Below are 26,846 nucleotides of genomic sequence, written 5' to 3'. Positions count from 1 at the left end.
AGCGGCACTAGTATCAGCCATAGGTGTGAGGTGCAGCACTCTGTTTCTTCCCTGAACCGCAGTTCATAGATAAGCACTGACCTTTCTGACACCTGAATTTAGCGTTTTAGGTGCCCAGAGAGTCTACAAACAGCTGACCTTCATGTCACCTCTTCCTGCTCCCTCATCTCCCCCCCCCCCCTCCCCCCTTCATAGGCTTACAATGGAGAGAGCAGAGCCCGTCTTCACTGGCTTCTCTGTAATGAAGACGTGTTTGCCTGATAATGCACAGATAAGAAGTCAGGGGGGGAGGCTGGGAGATTGCTCCTTGAGTACAGAAGGAGGCTTTTTTGGCTGATGAAACCTATTACAGAGTTTCTTAAAATCGCTTATACTACTGATGTCTGCAATAAAAAAAATGTGACAGTTACGCTTTAAGGCTGGGTTCACACTATGTATATTTGAGGCTGTATTTGTGAGGCTGTATAGCAACCAAAACCAGGAGTGGATTGAAAACACAGAAAGGCTATGTTCACATAATGTTGTAATTGAGTGGATGGCCGTCATTTAATGGCAAATTTTTGCTGTTATTTTAAAACAACGGCTGTTATATTGAAATAATGGCAGTTATTTACCGTTATATGACGGCCATCCACTCAATTTCAACATTGTGTGAACAGATCCTTTCTGTGTTTTCAATCCACTCCTGGTTTTGGTTGCTATGAGGACCTGACTTGAGGACCAAATACAGCCTGAAATATACATAGTGTGAACCCAGCCTAAAGGGGGAATGTGTCTTTTTACTGGTTAGAATCAGATACTAAAACTTGTTCTTTTACTGTAATCTGTTTCTATTTTCTAACTTTAATTTTATATATATGTCACTATTTGTATATTGTTATAGGGTCGTTCATATTGCCTGAGCTGTTCTTAACAGCATTTAGTGACATGCTTTACATCAAGCCTCATAGACATAGACAACAATAGACAGAGTCTGTCCCCTTGAGATGAATGTGAAGCATTATTGTGACCTTTGAAAAGCTCATTCCTCAGGCAGCTGCTATTATCTTGTACTGATTCTATATCTATCTATCTTCTATCTATCTATCTATCTATCTATCTATCTATCTATCTATCTATCTATTATCTATCTATCTATCTATCTATCTATCTATTATCTATCTATCTATCTCCTATCTATCTATCTATCTATCTATTATCTATCTATTATCTATCTATTATCTATCTATCTATCTATCTATCTATCTACAGTATCTATCTATCTATCTATCTATCTATCTATCTATCTATCTATGTGTCACATGACGCTGTAATGCTGTACAGATCACTTAACAGCAGCCTCCTCTTTTCACCACAGACACGACAGGAAGTCTCAGCTCAGTCTCACCAAAGATTCTTAAAAAATATGTTTAAAATAAAAACATTATTACAACAATAAGTCATTGTCTAATGACTTTAAGTCAATTAATCTTTTATACATGTCCACTGCACATACTATTATGTCCTGCTGCAGGAAGATCATGAAGTGACATCACAGTCCAGTAATATCTCATCACTTGATAACATAAGAACAGCCCTTTAATTCATTCACACAAAGTCCAAAAAAAAAAAAACGTCCGTTTTTGTGTTAAAAAAGGACGTCAGTTACTTCTTCATTTTAAGTGGGTCGATTAAAATGCATTGAGGTCTATGAAATAACGGACGTCTTTTTCACACATCGTATTGAATGCGTCCGCCTCAAAAGACGTTCGTCATTCAATACAATGTGTGAAAAAGACGTCCGTTTTTCCATAGACTTCAATGCATTTTAAGTCACTTAAAAAAAGATGCAATAACGGACGACTTTTTTAACACAAATGTTTTACAATGGATACGTAGTCTTTAGTGTTGCAGGGTTCCTATCTAACCTTCTATAAATTAGACAGTATATGGTATGTTACGCTGATGGCTCCGGAGAAGAACGCCCTTTGCAGCCCGTCTGTATTTACACAGCGGAGAAGGAATGTTATAAATGATACCGGGGGACTGGAAGTTTCAAAGTTTTCTATTAGCGAACTTGTTGAGATGTGGACAATATTAATGTGCCAAGGCCCATAAGTAATGATGCGTGAACTCCGTATATTTATGGGCCTAAGAGATATACAATTAATAATTTTTCTCCCAGTGCATCATTAAACCAGTTAATGACTATATACTGCGAGGGAAAATTACACAAGGGATTTTATAGGTTCAAGAAATCTATTGCCACAGACAGTTAAGCCCTCCATTACTGACAGCGAGGGCCAATGTGCTATTAATGATAACAAATGGGGAGAAGATCCAATATCATCACTTCACTGCCGAACATTTATGGAGCCGCTGATGAAATTATTTTACACTGTAATTGCACCTTTTTAAGCTTATCTATATATGTGCTGTTCTTTTATTAAGCAGCTGTATGCTCTGCAGGAAGTGGTGCATTCTTTCCAGTCTGACACAGTGCTCTCTGCTGCCACCTCTGTCCATGTCAGGAACTGTCCAGAGGAGTAGCAAATCTCCATAGAAAACCTCTCCTGATCTGGACAGTTCCTGACATGGACAGAGGTGGCAGCAGAGAGCACTGTGTCAGACTGGGAAGAATACGCCACTTCCTGCAGGACATATAGCAGCTGATAAGTACTGAAAGACTGGAGATTTTTAAATAGAAGTAATATACAAATCTATACAACTTCCTGACACCAGTTGATTAGAATTTTTTTAAATTCCAGAATACTCCTTCAAAAGTTCTTGTCTTGGTGTATAGAAGTTTACAATACATAATATGGCGGCACTATTTTGTTACTTTATGGTGGTAAATTTTGACGATCTGTGCCGCGATCCATGCCGGCAAGAAATAGGACATGTCATACCTCGGACATGATTACGGATCTGGTTAGCCAATAGAAGTCTATGGGATCCGTGTTTTTCACAAACGTCATGGATGTTACATCAGTGACGTTTGTGAAAAATGCGAATCAAATGAAAGCAAACTAGCCATTTTTTTTTTTCTACCAGTTCAACATTTTACATGGACATGGATATGGATGCACCAGGATGCAATTCCGGACCAAATTGCATGGATCACGGAGCAAAAATAGCGGACCAGGGAAAACACTGAACGTGTGAATAGGGCCTTATCACACCTCACAACAATAACAATAATTTTTCATCCTCACAATTAATCATATGATGTTGACCTTCATGTCTATAAGGACACTGACTGATTATTACAGCCTCCCAAAAACTGGTGAATCATGGTGATAACTGGTGAGTGCCTAGAACCCCAAGGTTGTGTTGCCCCATTGTGCCCTCCCTATAGGGCCCTACTAATGATTCACCATGATGCCATACAGTACTCAGCAGGTATAAGGGATCCCTATAGGGCCCTACTAATGATTTACCATGATGCCATACAGTACTCAGCAGGTATAAGAGATCTCTATAGGGCCCCGCTAATGATTCCCCATGATGCCATACAGTATTCAGCAGGTATAAGGGATCACTATAGGGCCCTACTAATGATTCACCATGATGCCATACAGTACTCAGCAGGTATAAGAGATCTCTATAGGGCCCTGCTAATGATTCACCATGATGCCATACAGTATTCAGCAAGTATAAGGGATCCCTATAGGGCCCCGCTAATGATTCACCATGATGCCATACAGTATTCAGCAGGTATAAGGGATCCCTATAGGGCCCTGCTAATGATTCACCATGATGCCATACAGTATTTAGCAGGTATAAGAGATCTCTATAGGGCCCTGCTAATGATTCACCATGATGCCATACAGTATTCAGCAAGTATAAGGGATCACTATAGGGCCCTGCTAATGATTCACCATGATGCCATACAGTACTCAGCAGGTATAAGGGATCACTATCTCGCAGCTAAATTATTATATAGTAAAAAGTTCTGTATAAAATCCTCCATGTAAGTGACACAAATCTGACAAGAGGAAAACCACAGGAATGAATAATCTATGGGCTCAGTGTACTCGCCACTACAGCGGATCCTGCAAACCTCTACAGGGATTTATTAGGCCGGGCTGGTAGTACAGATTATAATATCCGAGGGGTGGGCTCGTACCTGTGACATTATACTGGTAGTGGAAACAATTACTGTTCAGGACGCACGGCTCAGTCTCCACGTCCTCAGGACAAGTCTTCCCGTTAGTCGCTATTCTCAGTGGAAATCTCGTCCTTGACCTCGAGGAGTTGGTGTGGCATGACTGATGGGAAAAGCAGAGGAGAAGACGGTTAGTATAATGAGCGCTGCTCCGCAGCCTCTGCAGGACACACATCTACCCAACTAAATTTCACAGAGACTGATCAAACTGGGGAGCGGGGACGTCAGATCAGGCGAAAATGAGACGCGGTTTCATTAGGGAAAATGTCATATTGAGAACACAGTAAAGAATTAGAAAAATACCTACCTAATCGAGACGAATGTACTGTTCAGGTGTCTGGTAAAGCTGGTTCACAACTCAGGGACTGACGCAGATAGCGAACGATCACTGGGAAGAATAATCTACGAGCCACTCGCTCTTAAAAGCTTCTCAGCTTTGGACAATCCCTACTTGTTAGAAAGGTCCTTTGACAATAAGTTGATCACAAACTATGTGAAAACTTGGACCCTCTGTGTTCCGCTGTGTGATCTGTGGGAAAACCTGACAGTAACGGCCATACTACACATTATTTGCCCAATTAAGCAGAATTGGGCAGATCTCGTGCTGTAATAAAGGCGACAAGGAGCTGATCGTCGGCTGATCATTGTCTTTGACCAAGTTTAAAAACCATCGGCCAATGTAATAGGAGGTGCGCAGTGTGATTTAAGTCTTTAGAAAATAATAAATACAATACTTACCTGTCCATGTTCCCTAGAGTCCTTCTGGCTTCTTCTCGCTCTCCGCAGCCGCTGCTGGTAAGTCTGAAGCCATCTGTGCAGTGATCGGTCGCTCAGCCAATCACTGGCCATGGCACTGCCCCATCTCGGTCAGTGATTGGCTGAACGGCCTGTCACTTCAGAAGTGGCAACAGGCTGGAAGACACCGGGGGAGCCTGGAGAGGTAAATATAACTTTAATATTTTCTATATACAGTAAGGGCTGCACAGACATTGCTAATGATATATATATTTATATACAGGCCTTGCTGCACTATCATCGAGCAATGTAATAGGCTCAGTAGGTAAGCGTCGATTTGCTAGGTTACATTAAAAAAAATCATGCTGTGTAATATGGCCATAAGTGTTCAGTTTCCCTGCAGTGCCACCACAGGAGAAATGAAGCATTACACAGGGGCCATTCACATCAATGGGTTGTCTGTGCAATGCAGGACAGGTCCCCCAGAGCAATACACAATCCCTATTATTTCTCTCCGTGATCCTTAAAGTGTCACTGTCGTTAAAAAAAAATTTTGTTGCAGAAATCAATAGTTCAGGCGATTTTAAGAAACTTTGTAATTGGGTTTATTAGCCGAAAAATGCATTTTTATCATGAAAAAGCAGTTTAAAGCTCTCCCCCCTGTCTTCATGGTTCTCTATGGAGAGATGAGAAGGGAGATGAGGAACCAAAACAGGACAACAAAGAGTTAATTTACAGCTACATCACCGGGCTATCTCCTCTGACATCAGCACTGACCTCTCTGAAACCTGAATAGGTGCTTTCAGCGGCTCCCTGCTGTGTAATCCTTTGTTCTCTGCTCTCTGCTGCCGACTAATCCTCCCCCCTCACCTCTCCATAGAACAGACAGGGCCCGACTGTGTAAAAGAGTCGAGATTTCCTGATAATGAGCAGTGGATGAGAGAGAGAGAGGAGAGGGGGGGGGGGGGGGGGGGGGGTCTGAGGAAAGTCTTTTTGAATGCAGATAATGGCATATTTGCCTAATAAACCCAATTACAAAGCTTCTTAAAATCGCCTGGACTATTGATTTCTGAAAAAAAAAATTAACAATGATGAACATGAACAAAGGATCCACTGCATGGAATAATAAATTGCCCCCCAAATCTGTCCCAAATCAGCATAGGGGCCCACTGGGGAATTCCCCTGCACCCCTGTGGGCCAGTCCAAGTCTGGGTGACAGTAAGCCTGCTGGTTACTGGAACTCTGTGCAGCTGTTGAGTCAATGTCTAAGATAACCTATGGGCACATACAGTGAGAAATCTACTAGACAGACTGGGAACATGTAGTAAAAAGAAAAAATTGGTAGCACATCTATGACTGTTCACACTGCAGGTTGCACGCTGCTTGTGTACAGACAAGTATAGACAAAAAAAAAAGGAGGTGCAACAGCAACCGACAGGTGCAGGGGCTCACCGCATATACTTTGGCTGAAAATGGGGCCCTCTGATCTCTGATTTAGAGAATTTTTTTTTCCATGGAAATTAGTTTTTTTAAACTATGGGGGAAATTTATCAAACTGGTGTAAAGTAGAATTGGCTCAGTTGCCCCTAGCAACCAGTTTTCAGTTTTCAAAGAATCTGTAAAGAATGAAAAGTGGAATGTGATTGGTTGCTAGGGGCAACTGAGCCAATTCTACATTATACTATATAAATCTCCCCCTATATGTTTATTAAAGCCAACGTCGGCTTCTGGCAGCACGTTCTCTTCCCAATAACCGGGAGTCGGTGCGGACGATTAACAGCCGGGGCCGACGGTTATTAAACGTCTGTCAATAATTCACTCTCCTCCATTTCCTTGTACGTTCTCTAGTGACTAATTAACTTCCCGCGATCCCTCACAATGCCGCCGGCTCGGCGAATTACTCCGGACTGATAAGCGCCAAATAAATGGGGGGGGGGGGACAAAAACGGCAAAACATCTACTGAATAAACAGGAAATTGGACGGATTTTATTAAATTTTTGCTCCTTCTGATAGGGAGGTCTCATTATGTGGAGGGATGGAGGCCCGCGTCCCATGAATACGGCTCCTGCGGTTGTTAATGAAAGACAACGGCAAATTAATTTAGTGAGTCTGTCCTCAAAGGAACTATTAATAACCGCGATAGACGGACGAGATGGCTAATTGGCCTTTATCTGCCATCGAAATGTTCCTGTGTATAGTGGATGTCAGCAGATTCTCCGCACAGTCCTCATCAATGTCTTTCTATACAGAACTCCATTTCACTTTCGCCCTCAGGTAGTTTAATTAGAATGATCAAAGTAATGATTAAAGATCACGTCGGATCTCAGCCCCGCTCCCCGGACGGGGGGTGTCAGGAGTGAGAGGTGTTATATTTACTCTGCAAATAGGATGAAGAATGGAGGATCAGATGTAATAGAGCAGGATTGTACCTTATCATACACCGCAGTCTGGGATTGAGCTATAGGACTGCTCATCCTGATCTTCCTGGTTTATGTTAGAATTAGAGTGACACCTACACAAGCAACAGAAATCTTAGGTTTCTTCACACCAGCAAAACCCATATGGAGACTATAAAACCACACAGTGTCGCTTTAGTGGCATCACTTGTTTTCCATGCGGTTATGCTCTGAAGCTTCTATTGGTGTCTATGGGAGCTTCAGGACTGCACCTTGCAATGACTGTGCCCATGGTTCGCATGGGTATGGGTTTTACCTGTGTGAACGTACCCTTAGCCTCTTCTCAGGTTATGTTCCCAACAAAGTGTCCAGGTTTAAAAAAACATAGCTGCTCTTTCAAAAAACAGCGCCCCACTCAGCTTGTGTGTGGTACTGCAGGTGAGTTTTATTAAAGTTGTAATACCACACACTCATAGAGTAAGTAGCTTGAGCTGATGAAGGCCATAGGCCGAAAAGCATCCTCTACGTGATACCCGCTTGAATCACTTTTATAAAAGAAGCATTATTTTTTATTTTTTTTTTAATTATTATTATTATTTTTTTTTTTTTGGGGGGGGGGGGTGTTAGTTCTGGTTGAGATGAGGCAGTTGCTTAGTAATACAAATCCCAGAATGCAATGCTTTCCCTCTTAACTCTCCATTACAGCCTTCCCACCCTGCCTTTTTCACTCCCCCAGCACTCCTGCTGTGGTCACTCCCTGTTTGCTCCTTCTCTAGCGTCATTCATTACAAGGCAGTATTAACTTGTTCTCCCTAAATGTCCCAATAAAGATATATATGTATCTATGTATATGACAGGAAGATGGTGATACAAGCTGAAAGGCGTGATCAATCAAGTCACTCAGGGGGCGGGGCTATCACAATAGCTAGCCAAGCCTCCTGTGACATCAAAGAGAGGGGAGCTAGGGAGCTGGAGACAATACACGTTTTGTAGTTCTTCTATTTTCAACTTCCTGTCAGGGGTGAATCATAGAAAATATAAGTTATATATCTTGGGGTGTTTTATTTAAATACAATGTTCTCATACTACAGTACCCCTTTATGCCTGTGTCCCTACATATGCAGTTCTCAAATGCAAATGTGGAAACACAGACTTAAAGGGGTAGTCCACCCAAATTTTTTTTCTTTCAAATCAAATGCTGCCATGAAGTGACAGAGATTTGTAATTTACTTCTATTAAAAAATCTCAAGCCTTCCAGTACTTATTAGCTGCTGTATGCCCAACAGGAAGTTGTATTATTTCCAGTCTGGAGAGCAGGAGGGGTTTTCTATGGGGATTTGCTCCTGCTTTGGACAGTTCCTGACATGGACAGAGGAGGCAACAGAGAGCACTGGGTCAGACAGGAAAGAAAACACCACTTCCTGCTGGACATACAGCAGCTAATAAGTACTGGAAGACTTAAGATTTTTTAATAGAAGTGAATTACAAATATCTGGCACTTTATGGCACCAGTTGATTTGAAATAAATTTTTTTTGGGTGGACTACCCCTTTAAAGTCACCCCCTATTTGCATTTTGACTGCTCTCCACAGGTGTAAAGGGTAAATGTTACAGCTTTCATTACTTATTTTATATCACACCTCATGGCGCTTGTTCTGGTAAAAAGTCGTTTTTATCACCTGTGGATTGGTATATGTGGGCGGGCCTTGCGGACTATGTGCCACATCGCTCCTCCCCTAGCGCCACTTAGCCCCGCCCCATCCGTGACATCACTGCCGCATAGGCCCCGTCCCCTCAGCGGCCATTGGTGTGGGACAATCTAGGGGGGTGGGGCCTAGAGCTTTTGGCTGGCCCTTCCAATGGCAAGGAGGACGGGGCCTATGCGGCTTTGACGTCATGGATGGGGCGGGCTAAGTGGCACTAGGGGCGGAGCAATGTGGCACGTAGGCCGCAAGGCTCCGCCCACATATACCAATCCACAGGTGATAAAAATGACTTTTTACCAGAACAAGCACCATGAGGTGTGATATAAAATAAGTAATGAAAGCTGTAACATTTACCCTTTACACCTGTGGAGAGCAGTCAAAGTGCAAAAAAGGGGTGACAGTGTCACTTTAAAGGGGATGTGTCACCTAAATTTCCTTTTACTGATTAGCGTCAGATATTAAAACTTTTATTCTAATCTGTTTCTATTTTCTAAGTTTAATTTTTTTGCTTCTCCTTTGCTTCTCCTCCGTTGGGGGATTTGTGTGTTTCCCCTTTGGGCTTGGTCCCCAAGAAGGAAACAGGCAAGTTTAGGCTCATCCATCATTTATCGCACCCAGCAGGGGGGGGGGGGGTCAATGATGGTATTGATCCGACTCGTTGTGCGGTGTCCTACACGTCCTTTGATGCTGCGTTGCGGTGGGTCCAGCTGTATGGCAAAGGTTGCCTGCTGGCGAAGACTGACATCGAGGCGGCGTTCCGGCTATTGCCGGTCCACCCGGGCAGTTTCGTCTGCTGGAATGCAAGTGGCAGGGGGAGTACTTTGTGGATCTGTGCCTCCCCATGGGATGTGCAATCTCATGCGCATACTTTGAATAGTTTAGTACATTTTTGGAGTGGGTGGTGCGGCAGGAGGCGCAGGTGGAGTCTGTACTCCACTATTCGGATGACTTTCTGTTCTTGGGCCTGGCTGGGTCACGGGTGTGCATGATATTGCTTAGGACTATGGAGCTGGTGGCTTTGGCCTTTGGGGTGCCTTTGGCTCCTGACAAAACCGAGGGCCCGGCTACGGTTATCAAGTTTCTGGGGATCGAAATTGATTCTGAGCTCATGGAGTGCAGGCTGCCGGCGGAGAAGCTGTGTGAGTTGGTGGGGGCAGTGGAGGACGCCTGTGGTCGGCGGAAACTCCGTCTGCGGGAGGTGCAGTCACTGTTGGGTCGCCTCAATTTTGCATGTCGGATCATGCCCATGGGGCGGGTCTTCTGCGGGCGGTTGGCCGCTGCCACCGCAGGGGTTAAGGGCCCGCACCATTACGACTGGTTGCCTGGGGAGTTGCGGGAGGACTTGGAGATCTGGAGGGGGTTTTTGACAGCTTACAATGGGAAGTCGGTGATGATGGGGAGTGTGGTTTCGAACGGGGACATGGAGTTGTTTACCGACGTTTTGGGTAGTTTTGGATTTGGAGCATATTTGCAGGGACACTGGGGTGTAGGTAGCTGGCCAGAGGCATGGAGGGAAACGGGGTTGGTGCGTAATTTGGCTCTGCTGGAACTGTTCCCCATAGTGGTGGCAACAGTGGTGTGGGGGGACATGTTCAGGAACCGTAGGGTTCTTTTCTTTTGTGACAATCTGGGAGTGGTTCAGGCCATCAATGCACAGACGGCGCATTCCCCGCCTGTAGTGCGGTTGCTTCGGCACTTGGTGCTTAGGGGTTAGAACTGAATGCTCATATCACTGCTGTGCATGTGTTGGGAGTTCATAATGAAGTGGCTGATGCTCTCTCTCGCTTCCAGTGGGAACGGTTTCGGGAGTTGGCCCCGGCGGCGGATGTGGAAGGGGTGCGGTGCCCGGAGTGGCTATGGACTGTGGTATAGAGGTGGCGCTTTCGCTGGTGCGGCAGTCGGTGTGACGGTCGACATGGACCGCTTACTCAGGTTTTTGGGGTGAATGGGAGGAGCTACTGGGTGAGTTGCACAGTGTGGGGGATTCGGATGGTGAAGTGTGCTTGCTTTATTTTATAGGCCGGGCGTTTGGGAGTGGAATGTCCCCCTCGGCTATGAGCCGTCGCTTGTCGGCGATCGCTTTTTGGTTCAAGGCCAAGGGCTTTAGGGATGCTACCAAAGCATTCTTGGTGCAGCAGGCCATGAAAGGGTTCCGAAAAGGTGTGGTGGTGAAGGATGGACGCCGGCCGGTGTCTTACCAGTTGTTGGGTGCGGACGGATAAACATAAATGAACAAAGAGGGGCGCTTATGGTGCAGTAAGTTTGGTTCGTAGGTTTAAATTCACATCAGGTAAGGCAACTCCCCTTCTGGTGTTGTGCGATCATTAGGCACAGCACTAGTAGAGCTTACAAATAATGGGGAGTCCGCAGCCAGGCACACAGTATATAGAGGACGGATCCGTCACGATACCATCACACGCAGATCCATAGGAAGAAAGACTCAGAGCAAACTGAGATGGCATCGGCGCTGTTTTTATTAGTATTATGATGATTTTTTAGAATGTAGATATTATAATGTAGTATTTTATACATTGTTCATTATTTTTTTCTTCATTTATCATCTATTATCTGACTATTAGTATCGTTTTGCAGAGGCACGTTCCCTTTGATGCCTCCCCGGGACTTGATCCGGCGAACTGAGGGCGGGTTACCCCGGACGCCATCGGGCGTCGTTGATCGACGCAGTCCACAGGGCGAGGTGACTCAGAGTGTCATCTGGCTGAAGAATGGTGAACGGACGAGTCCGGCACATGAACTGGCGCACGATGAGTTAACAACCCAGTGACGCATCCTCTGACGTCGGCGGATGTGACGTCACGGTGTTTAGCGGCTTGCAGCGATCGCTGGAGTCAAGTGTGGAAGTCGAGCCATCTTGGAGTGTGTAAGTTTACAAGCACTATGTGTTTTTCATACACCGGAAAGGAAGTGGATCTGATTGATATGTTTTATATGTTTAAAGCCTTTACAGCAATTAGTGTATACCAAGTGAAATTGAACCCTTTCCCTGCCCCTTACCGGGGCGTTGACTGAGACTGACTACCTGTATAAAAGGGACTAGTGTCATATATATGATAGTAGCCTGATAAAGGCGACAGAACGTCGCCGAAATGCGTTGCTCATAATAAAGAAGTGTTTCACAAGAATTGGAGATTGATTCCCATGTCCAGCGCCGAGGCCATCTCAGTTTGCTCTGAGTCTTTCTTCCTATGGACCAGTTGTTGGGTGTGTTGGGGGAGCAGTTGCGCAGGGTGTGTGTCCGAGTTTTGGAAGTCGAGCCATCTTGTAAGTTGTAAGACAGGAGTGTGTAAGTTTACAAGCACTATGTGTTTTTCATACACCGGAAAGGAAGTGGATTTGATTGATCGAGTTTGAGCTGCTGCTGTTTCGTTTGGCTTTCTCTCTTGCATTTTTTGGGGCATTTCGGGTGTCGGAGCTTGTGTCGGTTATGTGCCCGGTCCAGTGTTTCCGGCAGTTTGTGGGGGTGCGGCCAGAAAGGAGAGGGCCACTGCTGATACACCGTACTGGTGAGTACTTGTCAAAGCTTCAGTGTACTGGGGTGTTCTGGTTGTGTTTGGCGGAGGCGGGATTGGATCCTTTGGTTTATAGTTCACACTCATTCCGGATTGGGGCGGCTACGGAGGCTGCTCGTTGGGGGTTGGCCCCGGATGTTATTAGACGGATTGGGCGTTGGGAATCCGATAGGTTTCGGCTGTACATACTTCCTCATTTATTGTGAATAGGTAGTGCTGTGGCTTCGGGATAGGGGCAGTTGTTGTATGACTTTGTTGTGTTTTGCAGGTCTCCCGCGGTGCCTCATATGGATCGTAGGGCACTCCTATGTTCACTGGGGAGCCCTCCGGGCGGACGTGCGGCCCACTGGACGGCAGTTGGGTTTGGGGCGCAGTGAAGCTCAGGTGCGGTGGTTGGGGTCCAAGGGGTTGCTGTGGTCCCAGCTGTTGCCTTTGGTTCATTTCTATGCCAACATGGATAGGGCCCCGGACATTCTTGTTATACATGCTGGCGGAAATGACTTGGGGGTGCGGACATCCAGGGCCTTGGCGCGTAACATTAAATTGGACATGCTTAGGCTCTGGTCTGCATTTCCCGGCATCATTTTGATATGGTCGGATATGGTGGTTAGGCAGTCCTGGCGGCAGGGGCGGTCAGTGGAGGCTCTTAATAGGGCTCGGGCCAAAATAAACAAGGGCATGGGCTGCTTTGTGGCTAGAAATGGGGGTTTTGTGGTGCGGCATAGGGAGCTGGAGAGGCCTTCGCAGGAGTTCTTACGGGCTGATGGGGTACACCTCAATGCCCTTGGGTTGGATCTATGGCTGCTGAATATTAGGGAGGTTGTCGAGCAAGCCCTGCAAGTGTGGAGGGACGACCGAGTGTAAGGAGTCACACCTGGTCGCTGTGGCATGGGCAGGAGGGGGATTTGGAGGCGGTGGTGCCTTAAATGGGCAGTTAAATAATTAGTTTGTTGGGGAGTTAGAGTACTTCTCAGGTTAATTATGTTGGTTATGGTGCTGGGGTGCTATCCAGCTATATATATAAAGGAGACCCTGTGACCAATGGCCCAGGTAAGAGTTTGGTCTCCAGTTCATGGTGCCCTCGGGTCCGGCGCCCACGGCTGGGGGTAAAGGGAGACCTGTTTTGGGAATATGGAAAGTAATCTGCCTTCAAGTCCCCTTCCTGTTAGAGATAGTAAAATTCTGTGACTTATTGGGTTATAAAGTTATTTATACTATTTATACAGTAATGTTTATACTGGAGGTTTTATATTTTGTTAATAAAATTGGGCCGCTGTGGCCTTTGCACCAAACCCAGTGTCAGTGTCAATTATCTGGAGTAAGTGGGGGTGGTGTTGGGGTACACAGCGTATCTAGAATATTCCCTAGTCATGTTATGGTGTCGGTCATCTTGCCTGAGCTGTATCAACTTGCTTTACAGCAAGCCTCATGGACATAGACGACAATACACAGACTCTGTCCCTTTGAGATGAATGTAAAAAATTACTGAGCACTCTCTGTGACCTGTGAAGAGGTCATTCCACAGGGAGCTGCTATTGTCTCCTCTATCTACTGGTGTCACATGACGCTGCAATGCTGTACACTTTACTTTACAGCAGCCTCCTCTTATCACTCAGACACAACAGGAAGTCTCAGCTCAGTTTAAGCCCCAGTGGTGAGAATGAGAACTGCAAGATATCAGGATTGTTTTATAATATAGATAGAAAAATGGATAATGCCACCAAGAATTCTTTGAAAAATATGTTTAACACAAAAACATTTTTTTCTGACGGCACCGTCTGTTTTAAAAGGAAAAGTATTCTCCGGTAACATCCATTCTCCAGGTGTGAGGCAAGGACGGCATCTTGTATCCTGTTGTACAGATGAATGATACTGATCCGCTGGAGTGTCAGCTATAGTGTTTAATTGAATACATTCTTATTCAGCTCTTTCTTAGTGCAAAGCACCTAAAACAATGGAAACATAAGACAGAGGTGACTGTCACTCGCCGCACTCGGATGCCATCCGTCTCTATTTTTATCCATATTCAGCGCCTTTCCTTGGAATACATTCCCGTGTTTATGGTAATGAATGTGATCCTCGGTGGCAGGGGGAGGACACACCGAGAAGACATCCGTGTCTCGTATGGCCTCTCCATAAATGTGTCCATGTCGCTTATGCAAATTTCACAATAAAGGAAAGTAAAAAAAAAAAAAAAAACTAGAGGAGAAGCGGCCGTGACAAACAAGACGCCGTTCCGTACGTTCAGAATCCAAATTGGCAGCAAAGAAGAGACTGACAATTTCCAGAGGAGTCAAGTGTACAACATCAATGCAATTTAATTCCAGCAGCGGGGTGAATAGTAATGAGCCGCTATTGTGTTCGGGGCCGTTCTACACAAATATATTGAGGAAATGAAAATCCTCTTATTATTGAGTTCCCTGATTTGTCTCTGGGGAGACTCCCGGAAAATTGTATTTTGGTTGTTTTGTCTTAGATATATTATTGTAATGGAAAATGCATTATTTGGATTTACAACGCATCGTAATCACCTGTGAGGATAGATGGCACATACATATAAATGTCGCTGTGGATATAGGCAGCAGGCCCGGCAGCTAATGGGGCTGTCACACATAGTGCTCAAAGCTCTGTACTCACCAATTCCTGCACCAGCACCATCCTTCTATCTTCTATTTGCTGTTAGGCATACGGCATGTGCCAATGACGTCAGTGACAAGAACGTCCTGTCATTGTAGCGATTGGATGTAATTTGATCCCAGTGGCCTATGTAAAAAGCCTTTAAACCCATTCTTGAGAGTTTGAGCAGAACCAGTGTAACTACCGTTGTAGCAGCCATAGTGGCTGCTAGGGAGCCCTATTGCCCCCTTCTGCAATACACTGGGCCTCCTGAGCTGTCATCATTTTAAGCACCAGGTGGCCTTGCAGGTTCTGCAAATGTACCTTTAACTTCAAGCACTGATGAGAGCTTGAAGTTATGACTAGACTTGACGGCTTAGTGGTAATTCGGGAAGGGGGGAGGCCCAGTTTACTATGGGGCCAAGCCATTTCTAGCTACGCCCCTGAGCAGATCAGCTTTGGTTATGGTCCCCTCCGGCTCCTGTTCATGAGCAATGCCTTAGGCTGCCTTGTCCTAATTCCTGGTTTCTGGACTTATTCATGGTTTCCTTGTCTCTGGTTTCTGTTTCTGTGTTTCCTTGCTCTGACTGCTGACCTGTTTCTGGGCTTCCCATTTTTAGTTCTGACTCCTGGCTTGTTCTTTGCCTTATTTCTGACCTGTTCCTGTGGTCCTTGCTCTTGGTTTTGACTCCTGATCTGTTCCTGGGTTCTCTGTTCCTGACCTTCTCACTGCTGACCTGTTCCTTGGCTCCCTGTTCTGATGGCTGACCTGTTCCTTGGCTCCCTGTTCCTGGTTCTGATGGCTGACCTGTTCCTTGGCTCCCTGTTCTGATGGCTGACCTGTTCCTTGGCTCCTTGTTCCTGGTTCTGATGGCTGACCTGTTCCTTGGCTCCCTGTTCCTGGTTCTGATGGCTGACCTGTTCCTTGGCTCCCTGTTCCTGGTTCTGATGGCTGACCTGTTCCTTGGCTCACTGTTCCTGGTTCTAATGGCTGACCTGTTCCTTGGCTCCCTGTTCCTGGTTCTGATGGCTGACCTGTTCCTTGGCTCCCTGTCCCTTGTTCTGATGGCTGACCTGTTCCTTGGCTCCCTGTTCTGATGGCTGACCTGTTCCTTGGCTCCCTGTTCTGATGGCTGACCTGTTCCTTGGCTCCCTGTTCCTGGTTCTGATGGCTGACCTGTTCCTTGGCTCCCTGTTCCTGGTTCTGATGGCTGACCTGTTCCTTGGCTCCCTGTTCCTGGTTCTGATGGCTGACCTGTTCCTTGGCTCCCTGTTCCTGGTTCTGATGGCTGACCTGTTCCTAGGCTCCCTGCTCCTGGTTCTGATGGCTGACCTGTTCCTTGGCTCCCTGTTCCTGGTTCTGATGGCTGACCTGTTCCTTGGCTCCCTGTCCCTGGTTCTGATGGCTGACTTGTTCCTTGGCTCCCTGTTCCTGGTTCTGATGGCTGACCTGTTCCTTGGCTCCCTGTTCTTGGTTCTGATGGCTGACCTGTTCCTTGGCTCCCTGTTCCTGGTTCTGATGGCTGACCTGTTCCTTGGCTCCCTGTTCCTGGTTCTGATGGCTGACTTGTTCCTTGGCTCCCTGTTCCTGGTTCTGATGGCTGACCTGTTCCTTGGCTCCCTGTTCCTGGTTCTGATGGCTGACTTGTTCCTTGGCTTACTGTTTCTAGTTCTGATGACTGGCCTGTTCCTGGGCTCCCTGTTTCTAGTTCTGATGACTGGCCTGTTCCTTGGCTCCCCACTCCTGGTTCTAATGGCTGACCTATTTCTGGGCTCCTTGCTCCTGGTTCTCACTGCTGACCTGTTCCTGGGCTCCCTGTTTCTAGTTCTGATGGCTGACCTGTTTCTGGGCTCCTTGCTCCTGGTTCTCACTGCTGACTTGTTCCTGCGCTCCCTGTTCCTGCTTCTGATGGCTGACCTGTTCCTTGGCTCCCTGTTCCTGCTTCTGATGGCTGACCTGTTCCTGGGCTCCCTGTTCCTGCTTCTGATGGCTGACCTGTTCCTGGGCTCCCTGTTCCTGCTTCTGATGGCTGACCTGTTCCTGGGCTCCCTGTTCCTGCTTCTGATGGCTGACCTGTTCCTGGCTTTACTGTTGCTGGTTCTCACTGCTGACCTGTTCCTGTGCTCCCTGTTGCTGGTTCTGATGGCTGATCTGTTCCTAGGCTCCCTGCTCCTGGTTCTTATGGCTGATCTGTTCCTAGGCTCCCTGCTCCTGGTTCTGATGGCTGACCTGTTCCTGGGCTCCCTGTTGCTGGTTCTGATGGCTGATCTGTTCCTAGGCTCCCTGCTCCTGGTTCTGATGGCTGATCTGTTCCTAGGCTCCCTGCTCCTGGTTCTGATGGCTGACCTGTTCCTAGGCTTCCTGCTCCTGGTTCTGATGGCTGATCTGTTCCTGGGTTCCTGCTCCTTTTTTCATCTCCTGTCATGTTTCCTGATACCATGTCCCTGGTTCTAACTCTTGGCCTCTTCCCAGCCTGCACTTTACTCCATAGAGTCTCATTCAGCACTTTAGCAGTCATTAAGGTCCGTCCAATCACGCTCTCTATCGACCAATCAGAGCCCCACAAACCAGCTAGTTATCACCCATTCTGTGAACAGAGGATACATTTTAATCTTTGCATAAACCCTTTAAGGATCCATTCCCATGTTATGTAATACATTACAAGATTGAGACAGTTACTAATGATGCTCATTACCAAGTAACGTCCCAAATGTTATTACGGGCCAAGTACCTGGATATCAGTTATATTGCAACAAAACTGGGCCAGTTTTTTTTTTTTTTTTAGCATTAGTTATCTGAAATTCTGACACACATTTTTATTACCTATTAAATACCCATGTATATTAAAAAAAAAAAAAAAAAAAAAACAACAACAACATAATTGCACCCTTGGATATTTAGGGAGGTTAGTTAGGTAACTTACTCACTTTAAAACTAGATTTAATGCTTCTGGCATACTTGAACCCAAGTGCATAACTTAGGAATAGCCGTACAATACATATAATACTGTAGGTTATTTTGAATGAATGCCATGCTTATTAATGTATTAGAAGTCACCTTCTTCACCCCATTACGTAATATACAACCTTATGTTCTCTTGTTCTCAGGATTGGTGCACCAATATTTCATGTTCTCTGACCTCTACTTCTCTTTCAGCTGGACTAATATTAAGATCCTCTGGTTTTAGCTTGGAGTTATATGATCGTTGATATATAAAAATATAATAACTTAACCTTTCATCCTCATACTACTGAGGCTTTCACATTAAACAAAACCATTCTCCCAGTGCAATAAATAAACCATAGAGAAGTTATTACGTTACCTTTGTGCACTGGCTCCACTGACCCCAGTTAGACATCACACATTCCCCGGGGCATGAAATGGCGCACTCCTGCCTGGCCGAGGGGGGCTCCAGGTGCATACAATATGTTTCGTTCACAAAGGCGTCCTCAGCATTATCAGAGATATTCACACATCTAGGAGAAAGCATAAAGACATTGGTTTAGTGGTTTGGGGGATAATGAAATAACTTTGGTTGGTTAGCAGACTATTATGGATGCTCCTAAGTAACGTAGTTGCGCCCTCCTCCTATTTTATCCTCCAGGCAAACACTGAATACATGGGACATCTCTATCAATATTGGATATCCAGCACATTCTCAGCTCAGACCAACAATAATAAATTGATGGTAGTTTGAACCCTGGCACCCCGGCTGATCAGCTGATTGAAAAGGCCATGGTGCCATGTTATCACTGCAGCCTCTGCACCTCCAAGTTTGTTCACACTTGTAAATGCCATAGTGATGGTTCTGCAACGTTGTACTCTTCGTTGTCCCATAGTGGGCTGCGCTCTATTCATTCTCCTAGGAACATGGTAATTCTCCATTAATTACAGGACAACTGCATCCCTGTTCTTGGAATCAGTGGAGGTCCCAGAGGTCAGACACCCAACGATCAGCTGGCTATCATGGGTATCAGTGCAAAATCACAATCCCCCCCATCACCTACTATGATTTTTTATTTTTTTTTTTAATATTGGTCCTTTGCCTGTCCAGGCATGATTGGAATTGTAGTTATGCAATGACTGACGAGTCGCAAGTCCACTGACACCACTGCAACCCTAAACAATAGTAACACATTGATGAGAAAGAGATCACAATTAGAGATGAGTCTGCTCAAGTCTGATCAGTATTTGAGTACCGGTGGCCGAAGAAGCTGCACGCAGCCATGGGGAGTCTGAGAACACATGTATACAGTCATAGTCCTTAGGCTGTATCCATGTTTTCCCAGACCCCCTAGGGCTGCATCCAACGTCTTCAGCCACCAGTAATCAAATGCTGAACGATCAGATTTGAACGTGCTTGAGTTTGCGCTCATTTCTAATGGATCCATGGTCTAACACTCTGTCATCCAAGCTCAATGTCTAATGGGACAAAATTAACCCTCAACCCTATAGGATAGCTGCAATTGACCCACAACTCCATGAAATAAGATACTACTCTTGTGGTGCAGACTAGCTCCCACCTGACGTAAGATAAAATACCACCAAAAATTCTAGTGTGAAATTTAGGATTAAAAAACAAAAATGGATTAAATTAACTAAATAAACAGAATTTTTAAATCATGGTCTTACAATGTAACATTTCTTTCTATGACCCCCCCCCCCCCCAAGCGTGTATTCTTGTATCTGGAAGCAATTACATTACAAAAGAGAAGAAAACGTCTTTCAGCAGATAGAGTGGGTCGTGGTGATGAATGAGGTCTCAGAACGCACCGCCAGCACGGTGTAACGGCCCCACCAGATGGGATTATGTGGCGGCTAGTCATGTATACACGTCTCATTTGATAGAATGGCCCCTGCTCTTCTGCCTACATTAACATCACATGCATTCTCCTGGCCTATATTTCACGCTCACCCCCGAACGCTACATACATTCATGTCAATGGGGCGGCTGCAATTTCTCCATGTAAATATAATGTAAGTGAGAGGATAAAGAATTGGGTGGATCTGTTAACCTGGGCTTTATTGCATATTAACAAGTGTGAACCTCAATAATCCCAAAAGCAGTCATTTGTCACTGGCCTCACGTTACATAAATAATTCAGAAATATTCCACATTTTAGGGGGGTTTGCAGTCCACTTCATCAATTGTATGAAACACAGGAGTAAACAAAATTCAAGATTTCTATATATTTTGCTGCGTAAACCTGTAAAAATTTGGTGTTGTATTAAAGATATATACATACTGTATATATATATATATATATATATATATATATATATATATATATATATACGTAATTTATTAATTGTAGGTCTTCATAAAGAAGGTAAAGATGAGGTACTCACCCATCCACTTACGTTACATTAATAAAGTATCTCCAGCAAGAGTCCCACTGGCACTACTGATCTCTGCAGGAGAGTGTGAACTGGGGCTAGTCACAGGAGGCGGTCGAGTGAGCAAACGGGCGACAGACTGTTTAACATGCTGACGTGCACGTGAGCTCTCGGCCGAGAGGAAGCGTGCACGTCAGCACATGAAACAGCCTGTCGCCCGTTCCCTCACTCAACCGTGTCCTGTGTTCCTGTGATGCAACTTCAATAAAGTGAATAAGGTAAATGGATGGGTGAGTGCCTCATCTTTACCTTCTTTATGAAGACGTTCAAGTTATGCTTCTACTGCTGTGGATGATGGAGCACCGCTGCTACCGAAGGGTGGACTAGCCCCAGTTCACACTCTCCTGCAGAGATCAGTAGTGCCAGTGGGACTTTTGCTGGAGATACTTTATTAATTGTAGGGACACGTCTGGACATTCCTAAGTAGTCCTTAAAGTGTTCCTGTCTCACATTTTTTTAGCGAGATCAACAGGGGTTGTGATTGCAAGCAGTTTTGCAATATACACGCTTTATTTTTTTGTTTTCTATGTTTATATCAACATTATATATACATATGGCCACTAGGTGTCTTCCTGTCAAACTGGTTTATGCGCCTCTGTGTCAATGTTAAAAAGAAGAAACCAAACACAGGAAGTCCCTTGCCACCTGAAAGACACCTGTCCATCATGCAGGCTGTATATCAACTTAGGGCAATGCTCTTTGAGACAATGCTCTGTTATGCAACAATTCAGTCAGTATAACATCACTGTGTGGTTACAGAGGTTTTGGTGCTGTGTGACAGGAGAGCTGACCATACAATGCAAGCAGGATTCTGAGCAACTGAATATGCACGCACAGAATGCAGTGAGGACTTGTCCTGCTCTGAGCTGTCCATGTAATGTATAGACATGCTGGACCCCCCAGAAAGCTATGCTTCTAGTGACCACTCTATACTCTTTTCCTCTGGTGGTAGGCTTTGTCACTGTGACTTTGTTGTGACTGCTGCATATGGGTGAAACTAAGATGGCCAATAGCCAAACAATGATGTAGAAACCCCTGCAATACTGTTCAGACTCGAGCATGCCCCATTCGCGCCCATCGCCAGATCTCCGACATTGTTTTACCCGACAACAGAAAACCTCCCACATTTTGAGATCTTCCCTGTTCTGTCCAGGAAATCCCCACAAAATGCCAGATATCCCCCATTTTATGAAATTTACACATGCCCCACCTCCCTGTTCATGGGCCAGTCCCACAATCCAGGATAGTTGGGCGGTATCGGCTCACAGCCCCCTCCCTGCTCCATCCATACTGTTATAGCCACTTTCCTTTGTAAAATTAAGAAGTTTAATCTGTTTGGAGATTTCCACATCTTATTTGCTCCTGAATTACGGCTCATTCTCCTATATGACTCGTTTCTCAATATTTACTCTCTGGTTTATGTATAGCGTATAAAAAGCAGCAATATCCTTCATAAATCTCCATAACCTTCACACACAGTCCAATTATTGTATTCATACATTATATAAATGTCAACCAGGCGTAATAAAAATCCTGGGCTAAAAAAGATTCCGGAATTTAATTAAATCTGAACAATGTATTTTTATTATTATTTTCGAACCCTATAAACAGCGCGGCACTTTTCGGAGCGATGATTTAACAGCCACGCCGCAATTCATTAAAGTGAAGGAATAGTAACCAGTGAGTCACCTGCTCAAAATGAAGTGAGTCAGTGTCGGGGGATACGTATCCGCTTTGATGTTCTCGCGCGGCGGCTCTGACTACCAGGTGTCAGTACCAGGCACTGTCACTAATCAATGAAATGGATTAAGTTTTGTTCTTCATGCCAAGAAGTTTATTTCCCCTCCCCGCGTGGCAGAGGTGCCTGGAGTTACAGCAAAAGTTGTCATAAATTTGTCACAGCCGCGACACAAACGACTTAAAAGGGCTAAATCAGCTTAAGAAGAGAAAAAAAAAATAATCTATATGGCTGCTTAGGCCATTGTAAGGAGAAAAACACACACAAAAAAACGTAGCTGGGGGCCACCGTGCTGGTTGTCAAGAAGAGGCACCAACATGAGTGTAGTAAAGTCAATCTTAAAGGACTTATCCAGAGAAAAAAGTTACATTTAGAAGTGCTCAAATTAGAAATAAAACATAAAAAACACATATACTCACCTGCAGCTGATCCCCCAGAATTGCTGTTGCGATGGTGCCGGTTCCATTGCTCACAGCCTCCTGTTCTGTGTCCTTACACATAAGAAATGCCAGCTCAGTCAATTGTTGCCATTAGTGTTGAGCGAGCACTTTAATACTCAAGTACTCGAGTCGAGTATTTCCAATGCTCAAGTACTCAACTCCAGTAACGACCCCGATTGAAATCAATGGGAGACTTGAGCATTTAGCCAGGTGCTTGGCATACCGCCGGAGTTCTAATGTTCTTTCAGAAACCTATTACCAAGCGCTCAACACTACTAGCTACTACACTGAGTGATTGGTTGAGCTGGGACTTCCTATGAGTCAGGATGGAGAACAAGAAGCGCCTGTCAGTGGAACCAAAGTAGTGGGGAATCCGCATAATCATGGTTCTATCTGGAGGCTCAAGGTCTCTACAAATCCCGCTGATCCTTTGGGTCGTTGAAGTGGTTGGGGGCTGCAGAGATGGTAAATAATACAATGGTCTGACTGGTTGGCTCCCAGTGGTATCCCATGAAATAGGTTACTTAGTACTGGAATTTGGTTTGTGGTGAGTAGGTCCTGACATGGTAGCATGAGTAGCTTTTGATCCCCAGGCCTGGCAGGAAGCCCTAAAAGCCCTAGACTACCTTTTTTTTTGTAGGTTCCTGTACAAAATTATCCCCACAGACTAGCAACACTGTTTTTTTTCTTTTGTTTTTTACTTATGAATGCTGCAAGTGACATTGGTTCTCCATAAAATGAAAGCTGCATGACGCTGGTCCCCTAAGTGTTGAGGCCATATTGAAGAATCTTCTGTTGGGGTGGGGTGATTGCCCCAAATGAAACTATGTCATTCCAGGATTTTAGGGTCCTGTGCTACAGAGGCCCCAGGTGATCGTGGGTTAGGCTTGGTTTGGGCCTCTTCAATGCAGACTAACTGGTGCATCTTCTCTTTCTAAAAACTCAACTGAGACCCCACCGCTTCCTGTCTCGGCAGCAAAAGATATAAAATGAGATGATGAAAAAGGCCTAAAATAGGCAGCTCGCTGAGGGGTTAAGGGCACGGAAGAGGAAAATCAAAAATAAAAACAGCAAAGAATATTTGGATCATAGCTAAGGTTCTCTGCTCTCCCATAAAGAAATTCAAAGGATTGAAAAAAAAAAATCTTCACGTCCCAGACAGCTGCATGGCTCTCCCTCTCCTCCTCCCCTCTTTAGTGCTAAGGTGAAGCAAGAAGAAAAAGTCTTAAATAAAGACAAGTGGATATTTTGTTCTTTTCCTGTATTCTCCTATATATTTCATATATAACATCCTCCCATGAGGTCTACAGGTATGTCCTCTGCAATAGAATCCAGGACGCATCTACGTTTGAAGCAGTCTGAGAAGCAGATTACATTACATTACATTACTAACCCTCATCTGAGGACTGATGACATCATAATCCTCACATAAGGACCCTTCACCGGTAGGCCAACAGTAATAATCCTCATCTAGGGATCCACGATATCACGGATTGTCATGAAGGAGTCCGTTACCATAATAATCTTCACTGATGGGACTGATGACATCATTAATCTAATCCTAACTAATCCCCTAGAGAACTACGGCATCACCAACTCTCTACAAGAAACTGATGGAATTATTAATCCTCACATTGTAGACCCATGATATTACCCAATTCACTCCTCGGAATCCATGGTATCACTAACCCTCAACTTTTGACCCATGACATAAGCAATGCTCTACTAGCCACCCATGACATCACTAATCCCACTCCCTAGGGTGGCAACAAACTTCTCCAGCTGGTGGGACTCAAATGCCAAGCGTTATGAATTTGGCATTGAATTTTGGCATTTGACAATGAATTTTCTCTGAATCCGAACAGTTAGGCAAGTCCAATAAACACTACCCATGACATCAGCAATTCTCTGCTACCAACCCATGACATCACTAATCCTCACCTGATCACCCATGACATCACTAATCTTCACCTGATCACCCATGAAATCATTATTCCCCACCTGATCACCCATGACATCACTAATTCCCTCCTGATCACCCATGACATCACTAATCTTCACCTGATCCCCCATGACATCACTAATCTTCACCTGATCACCCATGAAATCATTATTCCCCACCTGATCACCCATGACATCACTAATCCCCTCCTGATCACCCATGACATCACTAATCTTCACCTGATCACCCATGACATCACTAATCTTCACCTGATCACCCATGACATCACTAATCCCCTCCTGATCACCCATGACATCACTAATCTTCACCTGATCACCCATGACATCAGTAATCCCCTGCCTGATCACCCATGACATCACTAATCTTCACCTGATCACCCATGACATCACTAATCCTCACCTGATCACCCATGGCATCACTAATCTTCACCTGATCACCCATGACATCACTAATCCTCACCTGATCACCCATAACATCACTAATCCCCACCTGATCACCCATGACATGCCTTATCCTCACCTAATAACCTATGATATCACCAATCCTCACAACCAAGGGAGCTTTCATTCTCTCCCTACTAGTGAACCGATCCTTTGGCTAGGGGTATAAATTTCACGTCACCAGGAGCTGTCGCATCCAGCTTCCTATCCAGCGCTCCATAGGCTGAATTGGGGCATGGCACCACACCTATGGACCATTAGGCACCATTGTCCTACCAGGTGGTTGCATGGCTGCATGCTATGTTTATAGATGTGCCACACCGGAGGGCAGCTGTGCCACATTGCTGACAATATGAGAACCAGGGCTCCGCGTGAAGAGCTGCCCAGCTCCGCTCTGTTGAGCATCTAGACAGCCGACATTTGTGGTGACGGCTCATGTTTTGCGGTAATGGAAATGTTGCGCTCATTGATAAATGGTTTTTTTGTCTTTATAATATTCAACCTCTACATGGAGACGTCTATTCAGAGTCAGATAATAATCTTTTTTTTTTCTCTCCGGCTGCAATAACCTGGGTTGAATTTGTTAACCGATGTTACAAAAATGTCTTTTACACCAGATAATGAACTCTGCCGGGGCGACTGCGGCAGGAAAGCAAGTTCTGAAATATAGCACAATTATCTCACTGTGAAAAGAAGAAAGATCAGCAAGTCAAGTGCATGCCCTTCAACCAGCTGCGATACCTGACACAACCTGTGGATGGGTGGGGGCGCTGTTTTTGAAAGAAAGCACTTGGGTTCACTAGAAAGCAGCTATAAAATTACAAGCCATTTTACACAAAGACCGATATCCGACAACTATAAGTAATTAAGTGGGCACCAGAAGTTGTCACTACACGGCCTCATTTACACGTCCGCAAACATTGCACATAACTGCAGACTCACACTCATTATGGTTTCTATGTGCCTGAAGCAGTCATTTTCTATGGACTTCGGACCCATCTCTACTGCTTTGCGTAAGGCGCGCCAAGCTTGGGGCTGTGATTACCCGCCCAGGGACCAGATCCAGCAGCGGGACTCCTAGGGACGGTTACGTATGCTCCACCGGGGGGTCGGGCAGGCTCCGTCCCGGAATCCCGGCTGACAGGTTCCCTTGAAGCTTGAGAAAGGCCGCCTTGGATGTGGCAGGCCGAAACGCGTTGCTGTCAAACCTTTATTAAAACGCTCTATTTGGATACTAATTTGTGGATCGTAGATGACTCATCTTGTCCTACGGCGGACGATCCCTGTATGAAGCTTAGCAAGTGTACCTGCGCCTATTCTAGAAGCTTCTGAGGTCCTGTGATCCCTTGCGGCTCACACCAGCATGTTATACATACTAGATGTCCCCCTTCCTGTCCTGCAATCCATGTTCCTTCAGTGCCGATATATATATTTAGTAAGGAAGGAAAGTTAAAGGGGGCTAACAATTCCTTCCATACTTGTTATTATCTATTCAGTCTCCTTCCCCCACTTCTCAGCTGCTGCTTTCTGCTCAAAACACAAAAAAATCTGTGTGAGCTTTTCTCTCTGTCTCCCCCTCCTCTTCTGAGACGGCTGATGTGAACAAGTCCCTGACTGGCTTTATCGGCAACATAGTAGTTTAGTTGCAATGTTGGGAGGATGACAGTGAGTTCATTAGCATCTTGACCTCAGATTAACCCTCCACATTACAAAGAAGCTCCAATGTTGCAGATAAAG

At 45.1% G+C, this 26,846-nt stretch overlaps 1 protein-coding gene across 3 annotated transcripts in view; it reads right to left on the bottom strand.

The window, feature by feature from the left end:
• The window catches only part of THSD7B (thrombospondin type 1 domain containing 7B), a 420,171-nt gene that overhangs the window by 58,279 nt on the left and 335,046 nt on the right, over positions 1–26,846 (bottom strand). For all 3 annotated transcript variants that reach the window (XM_069982655.1, XM_069982658.1, XM_069982657.1), the window contains 2 exons: positions 18,454–18,607; positions 4,109–4,250 (listed from right to left, as the gene is read on the bottom strand). In XM_069982655.1, coding sequence (XP_069838756.1) covers positions 4,109–4,250; positions 18,454–18,607 — 296 coding nt within the window. The remainder of the gene's footprint in view (positions 1–4,108; positions 4,251–18,453; positions 18,608–26,846) is intronic.

Source organism: Dendropsophus ebraccatus, chromosome 9 (assembly GCF_027789765.1).
Source record: "Dendropsophus ebraccatus isolate aDenEbr1 chromosome 9, aDenEbr1.pat, whole genome shotgun sequence".
NCBI lineage: Eukaryota > Metazoa > Chordata > Amphibia > Anura > Hylidae > Dendropsophus > Dendropsophus ebraccatus.
Note: the sequence above shows the minus strand (reverse complement) of the source record. Positions and strands in the feature narration are given on the sequence as shown.